The sequence below is a fragment of the Varanus komodoensis genome, unplaced genomic scaffold, assembly GCF_004798865.1.
Source record: "Varanus komodoensis strain SLA01 unplaced genomic scaffold, ASM479886v1 scaffold17, whole genome shotgun sequence".
In the NCBI taxonomy this organism is placed as follows: Eukaryota; Metazoa; Chordata; class Lepidosauria; order Squamata; family Varanidae; genus Varanus; species Varanus komodoensis.
The window spans coordinates 25,244,215-25,268,439 of record NW_025335505.1 but is presented as its reverse complement, the minus strand read 5'-3'; the positions used below and the strand labels follow the sequence as shown (position 1 = coordinate 25,268,439).

Below are 24,225 nucleotides of genomic sequence, written 5' to 3'. Positions count from 1 at the left end.
GCACATATAGGTATTCCACAGAAAGTTGCATACCTGGTGTAACTAGCAGAGAAGAGATTTCAGAACAAAAGGTTCTGGGATTGAAACCCTCTGAGTATCTCAAAAGCAGGCAACATACCTTCAGCCTACTGGGCAGTTTAAAAATGTAATAAACAAGCAAACCTTTTTTGATCCATGGGTACATTTGGCATTTTATCTGTCCTGAGCACCAGTACAAAGAGGTGCACTGCAAATGAAACCAACAGCCCTTGCAATCTTCTTTACATAATACCATGGAGGCCCATAGGAGGCCCAGAGACATTCATGGGAAAAGATGATCGGGGCATTTAGAGGCCTCACTCAGCTTTGAAGTGATCCCAGTTACCAGTGGCGATTTTTAAAAATTAAAGTTGGAAAGGTAGGACAACTTGGTGGGCTCTGTGAAAGGTGTTTGATCCTACTGATGCCATCAGCAGAATCCAAGCACAGTGGAAAAAGAACAGACTTGAAAACACATCCTGTCCCTCTTTTTCTTTACCTAGTTTTCAGCAAGACAAGCCTCTCTACTTGCCTAACTGACCTACATCAATGTGGGTGAGACAGGTGATGGATCCTGAAGATCCTGGCCTCTCCTCCAACTCCCCGAGTTCTTCTAAGCTCATTGTTACAACCTGGTGAAGTAGTCAACATCAAGGAGAAGTGGACAGGTGAATGATCAGATCTCAGATTCTACCTCCCAAAGTTCTAGCAGCATCTAAAGCATGGATCCTCAAACTACGGTCCAGGGGCTGGATGTGGCCCACCATGCCCATTTGGATTCCCCCCCCCGTGCGCCCATCGCTGCCGCCCACCTCGCTGCTGCCTCGTGCGCCCACCTTGCAGCGTGCGCCCGTCCGCCCCACCCCACCCCACCCCACCCCACCGGCACCACCTTTCTGGCCTGCAACCAGCACTGGCACCTTTCAATTGGCCCTCTGGGGAAAAGGTTTGAGGACCCCTGATCAAAAGGCTTGAGCTGGTGGATTTGCCATATCCTATGGTAACTGGAAGACTCTGCCAGGCATCATAGAACTGTTCTGCCCAACAGTCTAGTAACAAATATCATCTGATATTGTATTTCCAATGTTTTAAAACTCATTTAGACATTGTTCCCTAACAACATAGGTACATTTTGCTATACTACACTTTTTATCAGGAGCTATGGCATTCATTTATAACCTTAATTATTCCCAGGGATCACAGATGTACAATACCTAGCATATTTATTGTCAGATCATGACACAAAGGTGATTATATAAAACTGGCAAACTTTTGTATAAACACCATGATCTACATAAATTTAAATTAGTGAGTATAAATGCACTTTAATATAAAGTTCAAACTCTTGTTACATTTACTGTTTTTATGCACCTAATTACATTAAAAACTTGTTTTTATTAGTATCATATTTTACCTATTGTGCTATACTGATTTATTTTATTATTGTTCTACTGTATTTCACTGCTTTATAGCCAAAATTAACTATTTCAGTCCAAACCCTTGTAGACCTGGGCCCACAACAGTATATTAATTTTATGGATCAACTCTGCTTATATTAACACAGTCTTCTGTTGTCCTATGATCCGGGATGTCACTGAAGAACTACCTGTACACAGTCATATAACCCATCAGTTGGTTATTTCTATAGAAAATATTGGTTTACCCCTTATTAAACAGCTATAGTAACATTAACACCACAGCATAAATTAATAATTAGGCTAGCTTATTTTTAGCAGCAATGTAACAACTTCATAAATTTTTATGTATTTATACTAACGTTCTCCTAATGCATGTAAAGAACAAACTCCCTATTAACACTTCACTACTCTTTGCTCCTTTCAGCTAATTTCATTGGCCTCAATCGTGGCCCGCAATGCACTTTTCCCTATAACAATTACTACATGTAGTAAATAAATATATATTGAGAGAAAGCTCCCTAACCAGGCACGCTTAACTACCCGCAGCCGGAAAAGAAACCACCTGAGAAGCGGTGTTTTATAGTAGGCGTGAGGCATCGGATGACGCCGTCGCACAAGTGTGCGCATGACAACGGGGGAAATTTTCTTACACAGATTTATAAATGTAGAGCGATACTCATTTCACCATGTCCGCATATACGAGACCTCGGTTAGAAGCAGATGCAACTCCTCTCTTTACTGGTAAATACTGAAAGTGAATTTTGGCGGGAGGTTACACACTGCTACTCCTTTACAGGCTGTGAAATTTCTGACTTTTTTTTCACTGGACAGGTCCAACTCCCGCACCAGAAGAGGTGGTTTCTCCCACGAAAAACCGGAAATCTATCCAAGCAGTACCATCCTTTGCTACAGTTATATATCTTTGTAAGCTAGCTGGCCTTCTCTTCTTCCTTTTTCTTTGGACGAGCGGTTGGATTGGGTGGGCCCGGGTAGGCGGAGTTTTTGTTGACAGGCGTAGCTCGCGAAGGAGCCGTTGACGGTTAGGCTGAGTTTCTGCGGGCCTTACGGTCGAAGCTCCGCCCCTCCCGCTCCTTGCCCTCCCCTTCCCTCCTCTCCCGCGGTGTCCCGTGCTTTCCGGGTGCCGCAGTGAACTTGAGTCTTCCAGGTTGTTATTGCGAGTGAGCGCGCGCGTCCTGGAGGGAGAACATGTTTGAGAGCCTGCGCGAGCGGCTCCTGAGCGTCCAGCAGGATTTGACCTCGGGGTGAGCAACGGCCGCCGCAAGAAAGTTGCCGCGCGTCCCTGGCGCGTTGAGGGAAAGGGGGGCGCGCGCGCGGGCGGACGGGCGGGCAGTCAGGCACGGACGGATAGGGCTCGTGAGAAGGAGTAAAGTGGGAGAGAGCGGATGCTTTCCGCTAAAGACAGATGTGCTATGGGGCGTTCAGTTTCAGTGGCGTATAGTTTGTTTCTGGTAGGAAGGGGGTGCACATTCCTGGAGTAGTTCCACTCCTTGGTATGCTTACTGGAGAGCTGAAGCCCCTTTCAACTCCGTGGGTAAACACGCCTGTGTGGAAGATCGTGCAGCACTTTTGCAATCGTTAACTCGTTGCAAACAAGGGTCACCTAACTCACTGGGGCTGTTTTTCTGAGTAGACACGCAGAATCACATGGGGACGATAGAATATGCATAGTGAAAGCAGCTTGTGTGGACAAAAGCGGACATGTATAGGTACTGAAATCTGTGCTCCGAGATTTTATGTTTTTATTTGATTTTACTTTTTGGTTCTTTCCCAATTTGCTCATCCTAATTTAGGTTTGTTAATTCATGCTCAAGCATGTTTCTGAAAGTCAGTGTGGTGTAATGTTTTCGAGCACGGGACTGGGTCTCTACCTGGGTTCTAGTCCCTGCTTGGGCCTCTCACAGACATTCAGCTCAACCTTCCTCACAGGGTTGTTGTTTTGAGGATAAGATTGAGAGCAGGAGGAGCGGAATAAAGTAAAATGCTTTGAGTTTATTGTAAGAAAAAAGACGGGATATCTAATAAAATTAATAAATGTTCTCAGAGTGCAAGCCCATCACCTCCTTTTGCTAAAGGGTGGCTAATCTGACTTCACAATACATTACCATTACCTTCACAGATATTGCGCTTTTTACAAATTGAGTGTTTGTAACCCTGCATTGCGCAAGTCTATCAATGCCATTTTTGCAACAGCATTTGTTCACTTGTGTCTGTGTCACATTTTGGTAATTCTTTTAATATTTCAGACTTTTTCATTATAATTTTATTTGTTATGGTGATCTGTGATCTTTGAGTTTAGTAATTGTTTTGGTTTGTCCATATAAGATGGTAAATGTTGTGTGTGATCTTTTAAAAAAAAAAAAGAGTTCTTATTAATTTTCAGTCTAAAATAGAACCAAAATACTATATTTAAAAGAAACTCATAAATTAAAATAAAATAATTCCTACAATACAGTGCACCCCACTAGCAAGTCCAATGATATATGTTACAAATAAGAAAAACTCTTTAAAAAACTTCTGGACATTCCCCCCCTTCCGAAATTGTAATGTTTCTTTTGATGGCTCCAATCCTTTCCCTTTTTGAAAACCTACTCAATAAATACACCCCAAATATCATTAACATATTTTTCTTTAAATACCCTTTCCTCCCTTTAATATTACATGTTAATTTGTCATTAGAAGCTGTATCTCAAACTTCTCTGTACCAATCACACAATTGGTAATCATATTTTCTTTCCAATTCTTAGCTAACATTAATCTCACTGCACTTAATTGTTATTGTTATTTTTTACTATCTTCAGATTTTCCCAATCTTCATTACTAATGTTCTTTCTTAAATCTGTTTGTTGCTTTAAGTGAATCATCTTGATCCTGTTCTTCTAATAGTATCTTATAAATTTTACTTACTATTTCTTTCATCTGCGTATCCATCTGCATATGATTATAGAAAAAGAAAAAAGATTGTTTGAATTTTGTACCATCCCTGCATCTACCTCTCTTCCTTATCCAATCTCCAGTCCAACGTTCTGATTGAATCACATTATACCAAGTTGTTTTCTCCTTTCCTAATATTGCTTTTATCTCCCCTTTCATATTCAATTTCTCTACCCAGTCCTTTGATCTAATTATTAGTTTATTCTTTAACATTTTCCCTAAAATCTCCCTCAAATTTGATGGAAACCCTTCTAATTTAGTAAGTAGGTATAATGGTGAGATTGATGGAATACTTTTTTCCTTATTCCAAATTTGTAATGTGTTTTTAAGGAAATAATTTTCCATTTTTGATAATATTTTATGTCCATATTAGAAAATAAGATCTATCAAGGATCCTTCTAATTGAGAAGATTCTAATCTTAACCATACTACCTTATTGGGTTGTAATATTATTTCTGGTATGTGCTTCACTTAATTAGCTACATAACTTTACATAAGGAATACCCAATCTCCTTATCCTTTGTGATCTATACTATATTTTAAAATTTATTCTTGTTTTCTTGTCTCCATGTCTCCATTGCAAAACTTATTAATGATATCTTGCCATTATTTTAATCTTTATCGCTTAATTGGTAACAATATAAATGAAAATTTCCTAAAATAATTTTTAATCTTAGATAATGCTATTCTACCAAACCAAGATATGTTGTGCATGTTCTGACTGCTCAAATGACCAGCTGTTTCCCTGTGTCTCTCCCTTTCCTCATGCATTCCTATTCCCTGAGACAATATTGAAATTAGGCCAATTATTAATCCTCTAATGACCTCTAAATGTTTGGGTGAAAGGAAGAGTCACACATCTCTCACTTTAAATCAAAAGCTAGTAATTATTACACTTACTGAGGAGGACACATCAAAAGTTGAGATATGCCGAAAGCTTTGCCTTTTCTACAGTTAGTAAATTGTGAATGCAAAGGAAAAGTTCTTAAAGGAAATTAAAAATGCCACTCCAGTGAACACAAGAATGATAAGAGAGCAAAACAGCCTTAAAGTTCCAGTGGTCTGGATAGATCAAACCGGACACAACATTCCCTTAAACCAGGGGTCAGCAACTCGTGGCTCTTGAACCCCCCTGCTGTGGCTCCATTGCTCAAAACACACAGCCACTGATCTGCTCAAAGCTCCACTCAGGAACACAGGGTTAAGCAAATCAGCTAGTTAAGTAAATCACTACATTCCTCTGTTAAACAAGCTTACAGGCTCTCATGTTACACGAAAATATTCTCTTTGTCCCAATGTAATCTTCTTCATCTGAATGTTAAAAGCTGTGCTTGGGACCTGTCACAATTCATATCACTTGACTGTTATTTCAGGGGTCTACAACCTTTAACACTCAAAGAGCCATTTGGACCCATTTCCCACACCTATATCTCTGGCACAGCCTCCGATCTGTGGATTCACACTGATTTACTGAGCTCTCCCCCCCCCCCCCATAGGCCAACCATGGATAAATCAAAGAAAAGTTTCTGAAGAAAACCAAACATTTAATGGTACATGGGTAGATTCATTTGCTGTTACTGCTGATGAACTTATGGGGTTTGCTGTTTAATGCATGCAGCCCTTTAGCACTGACTTTGGCTCTGCAGGAAGCTGTTCTCCTATTCAAAATATATGAAAGGAGTCCTACTAGTTTATAATGTAAGATTAAAAATAACAGTTTTTAGTGACTGAACAAGAGCTGCAGCTAAATCATAATAAGATATACATAGCATTAAGGTAAAAAAATGATATATGCAGTGTTATCTTCATTTTAGATGTCAAAAGGGTTTTGCGGCTCCTGGTGTATTCTTTTGTGTGGGAAATGGGTCCAAATGGCTCTTTGAATGTTAAAGTTTGTTGACCCCTGCCTTCAACCAAATCCTAATCCAGAGCAAGGCCCTAACTCTCTTCTATTCTATGAAGGCAGAGAGAGGTGAAGAAGCTACAGAAGAAAAGTCTGAAACTAGCAGAGGCTGGTCCATCAGGTTTAAGGAAAGAAGTCATCTCCATATAACAAAAAACGCAAGGTGAAGGGGCAAGTGCTGATGTCAAAGCTGCAGAAAGTTACCCAGAAGATCAAGTTAATTATGGAAGGAGGCTCCACTAAATAACAGATTTTCAGTGTAGATGAAACTGCCTTATATTGGAAGAAGATACCATCTAGGACTTTCATAACTAGAGAAGAGAAGTCAATGTGCTAACTCTTAAGAGACTCTTTTGTTAGGGGCTAATGTAGCTGGTCACTTTAAGTTGAAGCCAATGCTTGTTTACCATTCTGAAAATCCTAGGGTCCTTAAGAATTATCCTAAATCAATTCTTCCTGTGCACTGTTAATTGAGCAACACTGTCTGGGTGACAGCACATCTGTTTACAACATGGTTTATTAAATATTTTAAGTCCACTGTTGAGACTTATTGCTCAGAAAAAAGATTCTTTTCAAAATATTAGTGGTCATTGACAATGCACTGATCACTCTAGAGCTTTGATGGAGATGTACAATGAGATTAATATTAATGTTCATGCCTGTTAACACAACATCCATTCTGCAGCCCATGGATCAAGGAATAATTTCAACTTTCAAGTCTTATTATTTAAGAAATTCATTTCATAATACTATAGCTGACACAGATAGTGATTCCTTTGATGAATCTGGCCAAAGTAAATTGCAAACCTTCTGGTAAGGATTCACCATTCCAGATGCCATTAATAACATTTCTGATTCATGGGGAGCAGTCAACATATCAGCATTTAACAGGAGTTTGGAAGAAGTTGATTTCAACTCTCATGACTTTGAGGGATTCAAGGCTTCAGTGGAGGAAGTAGCTGCAGAAATGTGGTAGAAATAGCAAGAGAACTAGAATTAGAAGTGGAGCCTGAAGAGGTGACTGAATTGCTGCAATCTCATGATCAAACTTAGGGTTAGGATTACTTCTTAGAATGAACAAAGTGGTTTCTTGAGATAGAATCTACTCCTGATGAAGATACTGTGAAGATTGCTGGAATGAGAATAAAGGATTTAGAATATTACATAAACTTAGTTGATAAAGCAGCAGGAAGGTTTGAGAGGATTGAGTCCAGTTTTGAAAAGTTCTACTGTGGGTAAAATATTATTAAACAGCATCACATGCTACAGAGAAATCTTTTGTGAAAGGAAGAGTCAGTTGATGAAGCAAACTTCATTGTGGTCTTATTTTAAGAAGTAGCCATGGCCACCCCAACCTTTAGCAACCACCATCCTGATCAGTCAGCTGTCATCAACATTGAGGCAGGACCCTCCAGCCAGCAAAAAGATTACAGCTCACTTGAAGGCTCAGATGATGGTTAGTATTTTTAGCAATAAAGTGTTTTTAAGTAAGATATGTACATTGTTTTTTAGACACAAGACTATTGCACACTTTATACTATACTGTAGTCTATTAACAACTTTTATATCACTGGGAAACAAAAAAAAGTCTGACTTGCTTTACTGCGATATTCACTTTATTGTAGTGATTTGGAATTGAACCCGCAATATCTCTGAAGTATACCTATAATGTACTTTAATTTCCTTGGACTAGGAGTCCTAAACAAAGCAATTCATTCTCTTTTCCTTTCTGCACCCTTTAAAAACAGCTCCTGATGTAGTTCCGGGGGTGAGTGTGTAGTGTTTGTAGTGTCCTGTCTTCTAGTATATAGCTCATGTGACTTTATGATCAGGCCTAAAAAAGCAGTATTTATTTCCTTGCTGTAAGATTTTCAGTTATCTCTTTTATGAGTGTTGCTTCCCATGTTAAATGGCTGCTTTAATCTTTTGATTTAAAACCAAGTATGGGATTAAGGTATGCTTTTTTCTGCTTGTGGGAATAGTCAGCAACTTGAACTCCAGGTGTGAGTTGAGTTGGATTCATTCTTTTCAGGCATTATAATTTTATTTCATAAGGATAAACAAAGTCTATAATGTGAAGTATAAAAGTCTTTGCTTTTTGTTGTGGTGTTGATCCTTATTTTAAAGAATATTCTCATTGAAGAATTCCATAGAGTTTTTCTTATTAAAGTCATATTTGAGCATTCTTGCCATCATATTTGCACAGTAATTCTATGGCTGTGCTAAACTGTAAAACAGACATATAATGCAAACATTTAAACAGTATTTATATAGGATTGCCATAAGTTAGACAACTTGATGGCACATAACATAAAAATATAGCTGTGTAGCTATAGAGCACTATCCTACAGTGACCATAAGCTATCAGAACTAACCACTAGAGTATGAGTCCTCAAACTATGGCCCGTGGGCCGGATCTGGCCCGCCATGCCCATTTATCCGGCCTGCCATAGAGGTTTTGGACTCGCAGCACATGCACGCATGTGTGCTTGGCGAGGTGCCGGCTTGCTCACAAGGAGATTGTTTTGGACTTGCTCAGAGAAGGAGCAAGCAAGTCCAAAATGATCTCCTTGCGTGCAAGCCAGTGCCTCGCCGTGTGGTGGCTTGTTCGCAAGGAGATCCTTTTCTCCGAAAGAAGGGAGAAAACTATCTCTGTGCATACCCGCCCCTGCCTTGCCCCATGCGCATTCCCCCCCCCCCGGCCCGCATCCCCCCACCCACACTGCCTTGGTAGCTGGCGGCCATCACTGGCACCTTTCAACTGGCCTCCTCTTGAAAAAGTTTGAGGACCCCTGCGCTAGAGCAACAAGTATTAGAAGTCCCCAAAGCAAGTGGTAAGCCTTCTTTCTAGAATAGGACAGAGCAATGCAACTCACAGAAGGCAGCACCTCTGATCTTCCCTATTCTGGAAATGAGAGGTTTTGCTTAGTATCAAAGTTGTTTTGGGAATTGTTCGTTCCTGTTGCATTAGTTGTCTGTTCTGCTAGTGCAACACAAACTAGCAGAGCTGAAGAAGCAATATAACATACTGCCTACTATTTTCATGTATTTCAGATACAATATTTGTACTGTTATGGACATCTTGCAGTGTTTTATGTTTACTTTTTCCAGTATGTACAGAAATGCAGGCTCTGCTGATGCTGTTTCAGGCCAAAGATGAAGAAATAGTAGTCATCTGAGCTTGTATTTGATTGCAGAGGTAGATAAGGATGGAAGTATTTTATGAAGTTACTTTGAACTTCCAGTGATGATTTACTACAATACTAACTCCTAACTTTAATTTAAAAGTGAGAGTTGACAAGCAAAATTGGAGAAGCTTTCTGTGCTCTTCAGTGCTTTCAAGTGAAAGTGGAAATTGATACCGAATTACATCCTTAATAGAAAAGACTTCTGCAAAACATAGAAGACAGTAAGTCTGTTAATGAAATAACTACTTCTGATAAGTCAGAATAATAACATAATGGCAGTTGTGACATGGTCTTAGTTCCTGTAATGACTGTCTTACAGCTACAGAAAAGCAAAAGTGTGTGACTGTTTTATGAGAGAATGGGAAGGAGTACTTTCTATTGGTAATGTAGCAAAGTGAAAAATTCTTAGCAATTTGAGCCTTACCTTATTCTTCTTTGCATGCTGAAGTGGGGAATTCCAGCTTTTTTCCCCTTAAAACTAATTTCATCAGTATTTCTCATGGGATTAACCATTCCTGCCAAAAACTATAGCTCTAAATGCTTCACTAATCTAAATGGAGTATTGTTTTTTAACAAGGCAGTCAGTAGTTGCCAATTGTTTGTGGACTGCTTGTTAGATCAATGTTGTAGTTTTGAGTTATATATTGTTCCTAATTTGTGTTTTTCAGGAACAGTCCCTATTAGGAATTACTACAGAAACAGACTTAATTCAGATGTTGCATTTTAATACTAAAGTCTAGTTGTTTAATTAAACTATCTTGATAACTTGATTTGGGCCTTGTATTCCCTGATCTCTATGCTATGTGTGGAGATAAGACAGTGTGATGTCTGAATTGAGCTGCCAGAGCTATACATTTTAGTATATAATGCATTTATTCAAGAGTTTTATATATTGCCCATCTAGAAACATATGGAAGTAGTTTACAAAGCATATAAACAATTAAAAATACCATAAAAATCAGCAAAACACTACACCTTTACTAAACTAGACAGAATGACAGATTGAAGTACTGATATTGCCATGACCTACAATGCATGTTCATTAAAATGATGGGAAGAATAAAGGTTATGCCTTAACCGTTATAAGTTCTGTGCTGGCATTCTCTGTGCTGGGAGCAAGAAGGGTGGGTGCTTTGGGCGCTGGTTCTCAAGAACTGCTGGCTGGTTTTCAAAAGAAACAACTGGAATGTGAAGCAAATCAAAGGGGATTTGGGGAGGATGGACTATGCCTAGAAACTGAGATGAGGGAAGTGGATGCGCTTATTTCAAGGGCCAGGCTCCTTGGGAGCAGGCAGTTCTTGGGAACAACCAAGATATGGAGCCTGTGGTAGGGCATTCTGAACATGAGTGTTTCTCAGATGCAGGCCAGACAGCCCTGGTTCTTGACCCCGATGGAGGCAACAGCAGAGGCGGGTGGCCCAATTAAATGATGGTACACGGAGATGATCTGTGCTTGCTTTCAGGAAACCTTTCCAAATTGGATGGAGCTAGGAATGTTAATAAGGAGAGTTCCTGAAGGTGAATACTAGATTGAGTTCAACAAACCACTCTGTGCATGTTCAGAGATTCATTCTGGGTGATTTGTGCTTTTAGGTCAATAAAGGACACTTTACAATGAAAACAAAGTGGCTTTTGAATGCTTGGAGGAGGAAACCTCGGCTTACAACACTATGGGGAGGGTGTTTCACAGGTGGGGTACAGCAAAATGAAAAAACCATTTCCTGTGTTGCCAGTTACCTGATCTCAGATGATAGTGGCATCTTGAAAAAGATCTCAGTGGAGAATTGTGCTGCTTGGACAGACTGATACAGGAGAAGGTGGTCATTAAACCTGAATCCTGACAGGGCAGAGGCCTGTTCAGCAGTAAGATGTGCAGTCTATTCTAGATGGGGTTGCATTCCCCCTGAAAGGGTAAGTGCATATCTTGCAGGTACTCTTATATACAGCAGTGTCACTTGTGGTTCTTTTGGTTTCAGTGGTTCTGAGTACCTCTTCCTGGTTTGGCTGATTTGCCAGGTATAACCATTCTGTGGTGGTTCATGCTTTGGTAACCTCTTGATTGGATCACGTATGTGAGGCTACCTCTGAAGATGACTCGGAAGTTTCAAGTAGTGCAGATTGTGACTGCCAGAGTATTAATAGGCATACTTGGGTGGAATTATATTACAGCAATTCTGAGGGACCTGTGCTAGTTGTCTTCTAGGACCAGTTCAAGGTGCTGGAAGTTACTTTTGAATCCGTAAAGAGTTTGGGACCAAAAGCTTGAAGAAACACTCCTCCCCTATACCAGCCTTCCTTGCTCTAAGATCTGTAGGAAAAGCTCTTGTCAAAGCTGTGATACTGTTACTGTGAGTCTTACTGTTTTTCCCCCAATGTATTGTGTTTTTCTAGGTTGAAGACTTTGGGTGACAAATCAAGAGAAACCAAAATAAGCAAGCAAAGGTGCTGTTGGCTTTTTTAACATCATTTCATTCCATTTTGGTATAATGTTCTATCTTCTAAAATTGTTTCAAAAGCAAAATTTTTACTTATTTAGTACAAATAATTAAATGACATTTGTATGGCATGGCATGATAATTTGTTCTAAAGAACAATGTCCAAAAATCTTAACTGGATTTCATTTTTTATTTTTATATTTCTTAGCATACATTAATTTGTTGAGCAGTAGTAGCAAAATGTAGTTCTGGGTACTGTATACCAATTAGTATTTTTATTTACTTTATTTAGTAATTTTGGACACAGGGCTCTCTAGACAGTTTACATGATAAAAACCAACAACATAAAACATAAATAACAGTTAAATGCAATTTAGACAGCTAAAACCAGAATATCAATAATAACATAACATCATAGCAGGAACACCAAATAATAGTTTAACAACAGATTATCAAATGTCATAATTAAGATTAGCTTAAATGTCATAATTAAGAAAACTAAAATTTATATAAAATATAATTAAAATTATCAACAATTAAAATGCTCCTTAAATAAAAACGTCTCAGTCTGGCGCTGGAATATGTATAAGGACAGCACTTGATAAATATTCCTGGAAATTTGATCCCATAGATGGGGCACCACAACTGAGAAGGCCCTGCCTTGGGTAGCTATCCACTTAGCTTCCTTTAGAGATAGCTCCTGGAGGGGGCCTCTGATGATGATCTCAAGGGATGGAGATGTTCTTTCAGATATTTAGGTCCTAAGCATTTAGGACTTTACACATCATAATGACCATCTTGAAGTGGGCCCAGACCTCAATGGACAACCATGTTTATGTTGATTTTTATGTTGATATTTTGTTATAATTTATGTATATTGATATTTGTATTTTATTTATGTAAGCCATCCTGAGGCTTTTGCAGTAGGATGGCATATAAATATCATGAATGAATGAATGAAACTTAATCAATCAATAAACTTAATAAAATAGGACCAAAAGGTGCACTGGATGCCTTTACCCAAGGAACTATGTTTAATGTGGGGTCTAATTCTTGTCAAATTAGAAGGGATACTGCATTTCTTTTTGCTACCACTGGGAGTAGCTTCCACCATGAGTTGGGGTAATGGAAGTATTCATTGGTTTTGCTGAATCAGCACTCCAAAGAATTTATGTGCACAAAAATACTTTTTTGCAGGTTGGAATAGATTTTTAAAGGACACTACCTGTCATGCCTAACTATGTATCTGAGGGTGCCCAGCAAGTTACTATTACTATGGAAATAGTAACTGTAGGAATAACTGCAGTGTTTATTGCAAAAACAACTTCCCAATTGGTTGCCCTTGACTCTACAATCTCATTGTTAAAAGGAGTTTTGGTGATTCAAAACATTAATGTGAGAAGACTTGGATGGTTGCTACATTTTGATTTCTATAATTTTTATTACAGGAGTGTTCAATGTTTGCCAGAGTTTTCTGCTGGATTAGTTCTGCTAAGCAGGTAAGTTCTTGAATATACTTCCTTACAGTTGAGGTTCAGATAGAGTCTGCTTATTTTTCTGGAGATATGGGACTCTGAATTTGGATTTCTGTCTTTCCAACTTGAAAAGAACTGTGCTTAATGTGGTGCTGAGGTTGGAAGACAGGCCTCAGAGCTGGCATTAAGTGGGTGTCCCTGGAAGTGGGGAATGGAGGAACAAAGCTCTGCCCGGATACATTGTATTCTGGTGGTGTTTCAGAATGTCCTTCCAGGCTGTTGCAAAGGGCTTAGATGGCTATGCTCCTCTTACACTTGGCAGGTTGCCTTTAATCCTCTGAGTTTAGAGGCTTATGGGCAGCCATATTAGATTGTGTTTTAAGGTAGTGGTTTTCAACCTTTCCACAGCTGGAATCAGCAAAAGCAGGAAAACCACCTTGGGGACCACTGAGGCAGAAACAAAAAGCACATAATACAGTATTTCGTGTAGTAGTTTCCAAACCCAATACCAAAAAGAAATAAAGAAAGTTCTCCAAAACAACCAGAAACCGAGCAATAGAAAAGGCCAACAAAAGAGCAAAATACCAAAATCAGTGCAGTGTGGCTCCCTGCCAGCTCCTACTGAGCTGTCTCTCCTTTCCATGGCCCCCTTGGCAGCACCAGCACCCATGAATGTGATGCCAACTGAGGAAGAGGTGGTGGAGCACAGCCAGCCCCCATGCCGGTCTGCAGCAAGTGGACCAGCAGGAAATCTCCCATGGACTGGTAGTTGAAAACCACTGCTTTAAGGCACAAGCTCAATATTTGCAATGCAGGTTGTATTGCTTAAGCATGGTTTAAGTTCAGATTGGGAAATATTATTCTTATTTTTAACAAAGGTATATTCCATATGGCTTTTCAATTTGATTTACATTTTAGCTGTTGAAATGTAGACATTTCTTTAAGTGATTTGTATGGTCCTACATTTTTGAACTCTCCAAATCTGTAGGCTCTGTTCAACTGTTCTGGATAGGTGGTCATTGCAGAATTTAAAGCATATACTCTTGGTTGTACCTTTTATATTTCATGGTTTTTGAAAGAGCTTGAAAAGGATGAACACTAGTAAGCCTCATATGCCAGAGGGAGACTTTACAGTAAGCTTTTTTTTTTTTTTTTTTTTGGTGCTAAATTTCACAGGGAATTTACGTTGCAATCATATGCACACTTAACCTGAAAGTAAGTTTCATTGTACTTCTGAATAGTTTCCTGCTGTTAGTTGTTCTGAAAGCTTTCTGTTCGTGTGGTTGAAAACTTAACTTTTGCAGTTTTATACCACTGTGGAGTATTTGACAAAAGAGAAAGCAACTGTACTACAAATATGAGACTGCATTATAAATAGATTTATTGTCAGTGAACAATCTTTCTTTAAAGTAAGCACTTTAGTTCAGCACAGTTGAGTGTGGTTGTGCCCATCTTAATTAAGGGTTAAATAAGCACTCTAATAGCACATTTCCTTTGTTAAGGTATGAAGATACATGGGCAGCTCTTCACAGAGCAGCAAAAGAATGTGCCAGAGCTGGAGAGGTAAAATGTTTATCAATACCAATATGCAAAGGTGTTTTTTTTTTAAAAAAAAATCCCCCCTTGTTACTATTTAGATGTTTTGCATTCAGGGAAATGACATGCCTTTCATCTGAGCATTTTCCATATATTTATCAGAGTATGCAGTATATTTCAAAGTAAGTTTACATCTCTTTCATGTATGATACCTATAGAAACAGTTTCTAGCCAAGTGTATTACATCTCCATTTGCAAGTAAACCAGTTGACTTGTACTATTTTATGACATGCAGTAATATGATTATTTTCCCACTTGCTCTTAAACAAGTACGTATGCACAGATTTAATTCTATGGATCAGCATCACCACTTGTGGAAAGTCTTTTTTCCTGTTATGTTGTATTCTGTCATTTTTTCAAGTCCTCAAAGATATTAATTTTTAAGGGCATTGAAAATGTACATTTGTGCAGTGTATGCATTTTCCATAAGCATGGATGTATTATTTTTTAGGAATCAGCACAACTTTTGTTCTGTGCAAAGCATCACACTTTCATTTCCCTGATTAGATATATTTGTGTGAACACAGCCAGTTTGATTTAACTCAAGTGAAGCTAACTCAAGTGAAGCTGAAATGCTGAATTGTTGCCATGATCCAGTAATGTACTGAATAGGACTAAATATAAGGGCAATCTAGATATGATGGAAATGTTGTGAGGGCATTCTTTTGAATTGGAAAATAGTTTTCCACTGTTCTGGGTAGAATTGCATTTCCCTGAAAGATCAGGTTCACAGTTCAGATCAATCCCTATTGTTAGAAACTCTAGTATCTCTGTAGCGTAAACCATTCTCTACCAGTACAAGTCATATGACAGCTGAACACCTCAGAGAGTGAGCCTAAGTATTTATTCATGCACTGGTAACATCCTGCTGACTCTCTTGCAATGCCTGGTAAACAGAGTTGCCTCTGAAGACTGTTCAAAAGCTACAGTAACACTGTCGTTCACTGGAAGTGGCCCTATGTGATATGTTGCACTGGTTTGGGTACAGCTACAAAGATGCCAATGAAGCTTGGAAGAGAACTTTGGAGGGCTACATAAAATCCCATCTCAACAGGCAAACTATTAGAAGACTATAAAAATCATCTCAAGATAAAAACCATCATTAAGGTTGCCAGCTGTCTTTAGCTATTTGCAGACTGGCAAGTATATACCAAATCCTTTTTTTTTAAACTCAGATTTACAGTTTACTTATAAATGTATATGTTCAGTTCAGTAAAATATAATATACTATATAAAACTTAAGAGACTATACTGGGCAGGACAAGATTGCTGTTCTGGGAAAGATGGTTAGAACATGTAAGTTATCCATAGGTACTAGAACTGACGAGCTGGTGCTTTTCTAATTTGTACTGATAAACGGCTCTGGGCACTGTAGTATTAAAGGATCCATATTGTTCCATCATTGACCAGGCTTCTGAAAGCTTGGGCACCACAACGAGGTTATCTCCTGAGCAACTGAGTAATCTGGTTATAGGATCAAGCAGTCTCTTAAGTGCCCTGATCCTTAGGAGTTGAGGGCTTTGTAAATAAATACTAAGACCTTAAACCTGGCTCAGAATCACATAATTCCCAATCAGCTATAAAGCTTACTGGGTATCGTTGGACCAGTCATTCATTTCAGCTTAACCTACCTCACAGGGGTGTTGTGACGATAATGTGGAACTATGTAAACCATCTTGGGTTCGTCAGAAAAGGAAAAAAAAGGTAGAAAATGCAGAATAATAATAATAACCAAACAGTGCAGTTCCTCCAACGTAGGTTAACATACCATTGACAAGCTATTTCCATTACTAGCAAGGTTTCAGCTCCCTGCACCAATTGAAACTCAAACAACCTTGGTCCTGCATTCTGGAATAACTGGAATCTCCCTAGCACATATTCTGTACTATACTTTATGCATATATAGTTCCACCAATTATTCTTCTAGGACATTTGTCACAAAGCACCTACTTTAAAACATTCCCAAATTTCAACTTCCTGCTTTTATGGATTTTTAAAAATAAAACAAGCATGCTCAGTGCACAAAGATATGCCAGAATATACATATGAATGTATGTATGGCTTTCATAGTCATAGCTATGACAGAGTCATAGACATAGCTATGACTTTCATAGCCAAAACAGTCATCCCTGAAAAAAGGCACAAAGCAAGGTTTAAGTCAGACTACTTTAGTCTGTTTTTGAAGCTAAGTACCTAAATTTTTGTTAAGCATAGAAAAGGTCAATGAACCTGACATTTTTATGCAGATTTTCTCATTTTGCATAGCCTCAGAAAGGATTAAATCTTAAATTATCTGTACTTGCTGGTAGCTGAAAGTCATTGTTATGTAGCTTGCAACCCCTTGAGGGAAATTTCAGTGAGAGAGAGAGAGTTTTTTTCTGATTTAGTATTTTTCTTGCTACAGATATTTTCTACTAGGAGCAAAAATGACCCCACAACGTGATTAGTTGTAGTTTCTTGTTGAAAGGGGATGCAGCCCTACATAAACTGCTTTACAAGTAATTGTAAGAGCCAGTATGTGACTCAGGCAATCTGGATTCTAGTCTTAGTTCAGCTGTGGAGCTAACGGGGTGCCTTTGGACCAGACACAGACTTTCAGTCCGGCCTACCTTTTATTCCCACAACCTACCTTGTTGTTGTGGGAATAAAACTGAGAGCAGGATGAGGAGAATGATGTAAGCCAATCTGAGTTCTTAAAAAAAGAAAGAAAAAAAGGGTGGGATATATTGTATGGACTTTAGTGGTCAAGTTATCCCTGTCCAGGCTGTAATTATCTCACCAGCTAATGTTGTTAAAAGACACTCCTAGCCATTGAAGATACCTGCGCCTCCAGTGACAGCACTGGATCAAGGAGCAGGACTTTAATCCAGGCTACACATACACTCCCCCCACAAAAGTATAACTCCCATCCAGAACAGGTTGCTGATTCTATTCTTGGATGTGGGAATCATTTATCTACAGACGGTCTAGCTTGCCAGGATTCAGACTCTGTTTATTGTCCCTCATCCATTGTTGGTTCAAGGCTTGCACAGTCTCCTCTGGTTCAGGCATTGCACTGGAATAATGGTTGATACCATCAGTGTACTGATAGTACTTCCTGGAGGAGAGTGGTGCAAATACCATGGACCATCCAAAAGACAAGTGGGTCCTAGATCAAATCAAACCAGCATTCCATAGAAGCAAAAATGACAGAGCTGAGGCTTTCATACTTTGGATGTATCATGAGAAGTTCCCTGGAAAAGACAACCATGCTAGAAAAAGTTAAAGGCAGGGCAGAAGAAGAAAAAGGCCAAATATGAGATGGATTAACTCCATAAAGGAAGCCCCAGCCTTGAGCTTACAGGAGCTTAGTACGGATGTCATGGATAGGACATTTTGGAGGTTTTTAATTCATACGGTGGTGATAAGTCGGAAATGACTTGAAGGCACTTAAACAACAAAAAACAGATGTTATTTCCCTGCAAATCCCTAATGACCATATGTAGAGTTGACATCATGCCCTGCAGTATCCTAGAAAGCAAAAAGACTTTCCCCAACCTGTGACTTCAGCTCTGCAAAAAGGGCCAGTATCTCTGAAAAACAGTGCCACTGATACTGTCAGAATCCTGGAATCTCAATTTGAGAAGAGGAGATAAAACTCGGGTTTGTGGGAAAGACCAAGCGTCCAGACCATCTAAGGCTTTATTGTATTACCCAGGTTCCCGGTGGGTCCATACTCACGATAATACATTACCGGGCAGGCAGAGATAAACTCTGCTGCAAAGCTTCAACTACAGAGTTTTTATACAGAGTTTTTATACAGAGTTTTTATTCTAATTGCCGTGTATTGACACTTTAGTTCAGTAACTGAACCCATTTCCAGGTCTGCTTAGACATGTAAATTCAAGCTACTGAGAAACTATTCATGATAAGCTCAGGCCCCTATCTAGACTCTAGACATTCTGAATGACAGGGCACATGAAGCCCTCTGGGCTAGGAAGATACTTCCTGGTAAACTGTATTCCAGTGCCATAGTGACTTAGCTTGGTTTTGAGAAGGAGTACAGGATTTGATCCCACAATGCAAAAGCACACAGAAGTAATGCTTTTCAGACAGGATTTATCCAAATTTTCCCAACAATACCCATTCTACAAAGTTGATTCAGAAGGGTGCAGTAATCAACAGTATCAAGAACCCCTGAGAATTCTTGTGAGAGCAGGACAGCTCTGCCCTCTCCCAGTAAAGCTCATTCATCAGGCAATTTTCAGAAATAATTTTGTAGACTCTAAGGTTGTGTAGGTGAAATAATGGCATTGACACACATTTTATATGATACTTTTGATTACATCTAATGGATAGAATTAAAAACATTCTGAATTAGGAGTTATTATTCTAAGGCTACTAAACATAGATGTCTCAGTTTGTGCTTAGAGTGGAAAAGAATACACTTAGTGAATACACTGAAGGGATAAGTGTTGACTGAATAGGCCATACAATAGAAATTACAACTGATGGCAAATTGAGTTAATTACAGTCAAACTAAATATGTTCATTTACTTATGGAGGGAGTATTCGTAGGTATACAGCTTAGAAAATACATTTGCAGAAGTGGAAAAATAATGCTGCAATTTGGATCAGTAGTGTTTTTGTCTTGAGTTTGAAATGCCTGTCTTTTTTTAAAGTAATTGTTTCTAAGTTGCATGGATGCAATGTCTGTAAATTAGTCATAACTAACATTGCATTAAATATAGCAGTCCATTGCAAACCAAGGTCATATATTTAGCTTTAATATCTAGGTTGTCCGTCTGTTCAGAGGCTTGAAAGTAGGTTGTAACAAATTCTATAATGTTAGTTTTATATTTGGCTTGAAACATTGCAGCTGGTGGATAGTGAAGTTGTGATGCTTTCTGCCCACTGGGAGAAGAAGAGAAGTAGTCTCCTAGACCTTCAGGAACAACTCCAGCAAATTCCAGTATTTTTAGCAGATTTGGAATCCACAACAGCCAGCCTGAGTAAGTTATGTTTGCCTTGTTTGTTTCTTTTACACACACACACACTCACACACACACGTGCAAGTGCTGCATATACAGGCCCACTTTTTGGGAAAAATGTAAAAACAACAATAATAATATAAAATGTTAAAACTGCCCAGTTAAGTAACGCATCAGCATGCATAAATAAAAAATTATAAAATGCTTTCCTGAATAAGATTTTTTTTCAGAGCATGTTTAAAGATATAGGAGAAACTTGGAGGATTTCCTATGGTGCGGTGGGAAGTGCAATAACGGAGGTGCTACTGCAGAGAAGCCATTTGTCTGATATTCCTGAGTCTGATTAAAAGAGAGACTGAAGAGTAAGGTAGAGGGGAGGTTCATATGAGCAAAGATGCTTCCTTAGATAACAGAGTCACAGAACATACAGACCTCTAAAGATGGAAATAAGTCCCTTTAATTCAACTTGAAAATAAATTGGTAACAACTGGAAGTGGTGTGAGAGACTTTATATGGGTTAACTGCTTTCTGTTTACCAACATATTGTGGTAGCAGTTTGAACTTACCAGATTTTTGAAACTTTTTATGGTTAGCCTCAAAGAATTTCCAGTTAAGATGTCCATGTATTCAGTTGTATTTTGGCTTGCTTCTGCATAATCTCACCTATTATCTTGGTAATTACCTAATTTTCTAGTTCTCATTTGTGGTTGATAATTCTCTTCTTTCTCTCTTTTTTGCCAACCACATGCTGGTTTTGTTTTGTTTGGCCTGATGGCAACAAAGCAACACCACTTATAATTATGGTTACAGATTTACAAACCAGTGATCAAATTCTCTATGGGAAAGTTGCAAGATTCTGTTGACAAAATATCAATTATTAAAGGAATTTATTCTAAGAGTTGTTTTCAAATTGTTCACCAGATAGCCTAGTACAGTCCTAGAAGGAAATCATGATCAGTGGTATTGCAGGTGAATCAACAGAATCTAACTCCCCACTTTGTCTTCCAGTGAAGATCATCTGCCAGGGAGACTAAAGTTTAAGATGCATTATTTCTTCTACTAATGAATTCAGCTGCTGCATGCTGACAGTATTGTAGACAAAATGGGTTCACGGAGAAACAAGAAAGAGTTATCAGTATACTTTGGAGAATCCCAAAATTTGTACAAGTACAGAAAATCTTCTGTACTTCTGGGGAACAGAGGATCTATATATATAGATAGATTCCCGCCCGCCCCTTGAGATCAGCGGGAGAGGCCCTTCTCCGGGAACCCTCCATGAAGGAATCAGAAGGGTAAATACTCGGAGGAGGGCTTTCTCTGCGGTGGCGCCCAATCTATGGAATGCGCTCCCCAGAGAGGTCCGCCTGGTGCCATCGTTATTTGTTTTTCGGCGCCAGGTGAAGACCTTTTTATTCAAACATCATTTTAATTGTTAATATTATTTATTTATTTTTTTCTTTGGCCACGGTGACTTAATTTATACTGTTAAATTATATTGTTTTATATTATTTATTTATGATTGTGAGCCGCCCCGAGGCTTTGGCGAATGGGGCGGCATAGAAGTTCCCTAAATAAATAAATAAATAAATAAATAAATAAATAAATAAATAAATAATCTAAGCAGGTAGAGGGAGAACTCAAAAACAGTGCAGTGAGAACTAAGCATACTCAGTGGCCCAGAAGGCTCACTGTCTGGGGGAGAAAAAAATGAAATACCTTGTTGTGCAGAATGGAGAATCCTCAAAGGGGGCATGGTTGACTAAATGCACTTCACAATGCAACATTTTGTTGGACATCTCACATGTTCTTATAATTTTTCATAATACATTATAAATTCTTTCAGGAGTTTTAAAAATGCTGTTTTATTTCTTGCTATAAAGAGCTTACTTTTGTTTCCATAAGAATTATAAAGTGACTTAATTTTTTCTGTATGTTAATATTATGGCCAGAAAACTTTTCTCTGTTACTTAATGTTTTGACCTTCCCTTCCTTTGAGAAGTTCAGAGTGGTTATGTGCAACAGTCCTGTGAGATCATTTAAGGGGGGTGGGGGAGAGAGCAAGCGTGCCAGCCGTGGGCCAAGTGTGGAATGTGCTGGGATGTGCAAATTTAGAAAATCACAATCAGGAAAACCAGCTGCGTTTTAAAAAGAGCCCACTAGGGGATGCACAGTGACTACTTTTCAGATATCACTGACCAGTGCACCTTTTATTACCTACATTTATTCATTATTCTATTTTGAAAGCAGCAGGGTCTCTCTTAAAACAGCAGGGTATAATAATATACAGATTTACTTTGGAATAAAATTTGTTAGAAACCATGAGACTTAACCCTTGAGTAAATGTATTGTAATTTCAACTATTGATGCTTTGCTGATCTGCACATTGCCAAAGTTTTGTACATGTCTCAGCTTTTCAAACTCATAAAAGGGCATGACTGGAAAGCAAATATATTGTCTCAGTGACATCAGTGATCAGTAATATAAAAATATAAGAGAGAGATAGAAAATATTTTTTCTAATAGTATGCAGGAAAGATACATTTATGCATTTTATTTGCAAATTAGTTTGCTGGTCATTTGATTGCCATTACAAACTGAAACTGCTTTCTTTGAATGCATCATTTTTATTTTTTTAAGTGTTTGGATCATTGAAGGGGAAACTGTATTCTATAAGAACAAATTAAGAGCCATGTTGAATTAGACTGAAGTGTCCATCTAGTCTAGCATTGTTTCACACACTAGACAATCAGCTGCTTCTAGAAAGCCTTGAAACAGTACACTGGTGTAGCAGCAAGTATCCCCCTTATATAACGACAGGTAAAGGCACGTTGCTTCTAATACAGTAGGTAGTTGATAACCTTATCCATGAATCTGACTGAATTCACCTTTTAAAGCCATCTTAGTTGCTGCATATCACTATATCTTGTGCTAGTGAATTGATAGTTTTAACTGAGCAGTGTGAAAATGAGCACTTCCTTTTATCTCTTCTGAATCTCTCAAAATTCAGCTTCATGGCATGACCCTGGCTTTAGAACTATGAAAGAATGAGGTAAAAATCTCCCCATCTACTTTATCTACACTGTGCGTAATTTTATACATCCCTGTCTCCTATTTGGGAGTTAAACATTCCCATCTGTTGCAACTTTTCCCCATAGAGGAGATGCTCTTTGATCTGTTTGATTGCCTTTTGCTATACTCTTTTCAACTCTGCAATATAACAATATACAATATAGTTAGGAAGGCCTCGGCGCTATAGGCAGCCTATAAATACATGCATAATAAATATGTTAAGTGTATACACACCATGAATATGTATTGGGACATTAAGTTATTGGCAGTTTTATTTCCATTTCCTAATTATTATGGAATTTGCCTTTTTAAAGCTGCTGTGTGCTGGGTCACCATTTTCATTGAGCTGTCTATCACATCTCCAAGATCTTTTCCAGTTGGGATTCATTGTTTCAAAATGCCATATTCTTAAACAGACCTGTTCAAAAGGGAAGTCTGGATGACAAGTTAAAATTGAGAATTGGTTTTTGTGTTTATTAGCAGAGTTTATTATTAAACTATTTTATTTTAAAATATTACTTCCTTATATTTTCATCTGGTGAGTTTAAACAGTAGAGTACAGCTTCATATAATATAGAAGATATGATAATAATTTGTCCAATGAGCAGTATACTGGGGTCAAAAGAAGCTCTAGTAACCATCTCACAGTACTTCAGTGTCAGGGCTTCTGATGGAATGTTTTGAGCTTGGGCTTAGAAATAAACTTCAAGGAGTTGTGGAAGCCAGTCTGAAAGGGGGAAATTAGTTGTATAAGCCCCAAAATTGTTCTCCTGCCTTCATTCATAGCTGAGTCAGCTTTATTCCAATCTTCCTATTGCCTTGAACATCTTTCCCTTTGAAGACTTTAGTAGGCTGTAGCGGCTGCAGCAGTGGTAAAGCACAGGGCAGTAGAGATGGAGATGATATTCTCTCTTATCTCTGCTATACAGGGCAGAAAACCAGGTGGCCAATAGGATATATAGTTCTCCTGAGAATTCCAGCCACTGCAGTGTGGTTTGGAGAGGTGGGTGTGTTAGTTTCTGCATCTTGGATTGGCTCAGTATATAAATGTTAATTCCAGTTTGGAGAGGTAGGGAAAATAACTCAGTTCTCTGCAGTTTTTCAAGGTAATCAGGGGTGAGCTTAGCCTATCTCTGATTGATCTGGAAATTCCTCAAATAACTGTAGTCTTCCATATTGTGAAATATCCAAACTGACTGGCA

General features: G+C 38.6%; 1 protein-coding gene across 6 annotated transcripts in view; it reads left to right on the top strand.

Moving 5' to 3' along the window:
* The first annotated feature begins 2,565 nt into the window (after window positions 1-2,565).
* DTNBP1 (dystrobrevin binding protein 1) overlaps window positions 2,566-24,225 on the top strand; it is a 94,329-nt gene continuing 72,669 nt past the window's right edge. Inside the window, exons 1-8 of one of the 6 annotated variants that reach the window (XM_044426293.1) lie at window positions 2,663-2,698; window positions 8,040-8,059; window positions 9,580-9,700; window positions 11,213-11,390; window positions 11,871-11,921; window positions 13,363-13,413; window positions 14,892-14,952; window positions 19,844-19,976. In XM_044426293.1, coding sequence (XP_044282228.1) covers window positions 19,865-19,976 — 112 coding nt within the window. In that variant the 5' untranslated portion in view covers window positions 2,663-2,698; window positions 8,040-8,059; window positions 9,580-9,700; ... (3 more) ...; window positions 14,892-14,952; window positions 19,844-19,864. Of the gene's footprint in view, window positions 2,699-8,039; window positions 8,060-9,406; window positions 9,491-9,579; window positions 9,701-11,212; window positions 11,391-11,870; window positions 11,922-13,362; window positions 13,414-14,891; window positions 14,953-19,843; window positions 19,977-24,225 lie in introns of those variants that run through there. The other 5 variants (XM_044426294.1, XM_044426295.1, XM_044426296.1 and 2 more) reach the window with 5 other exon arrangements.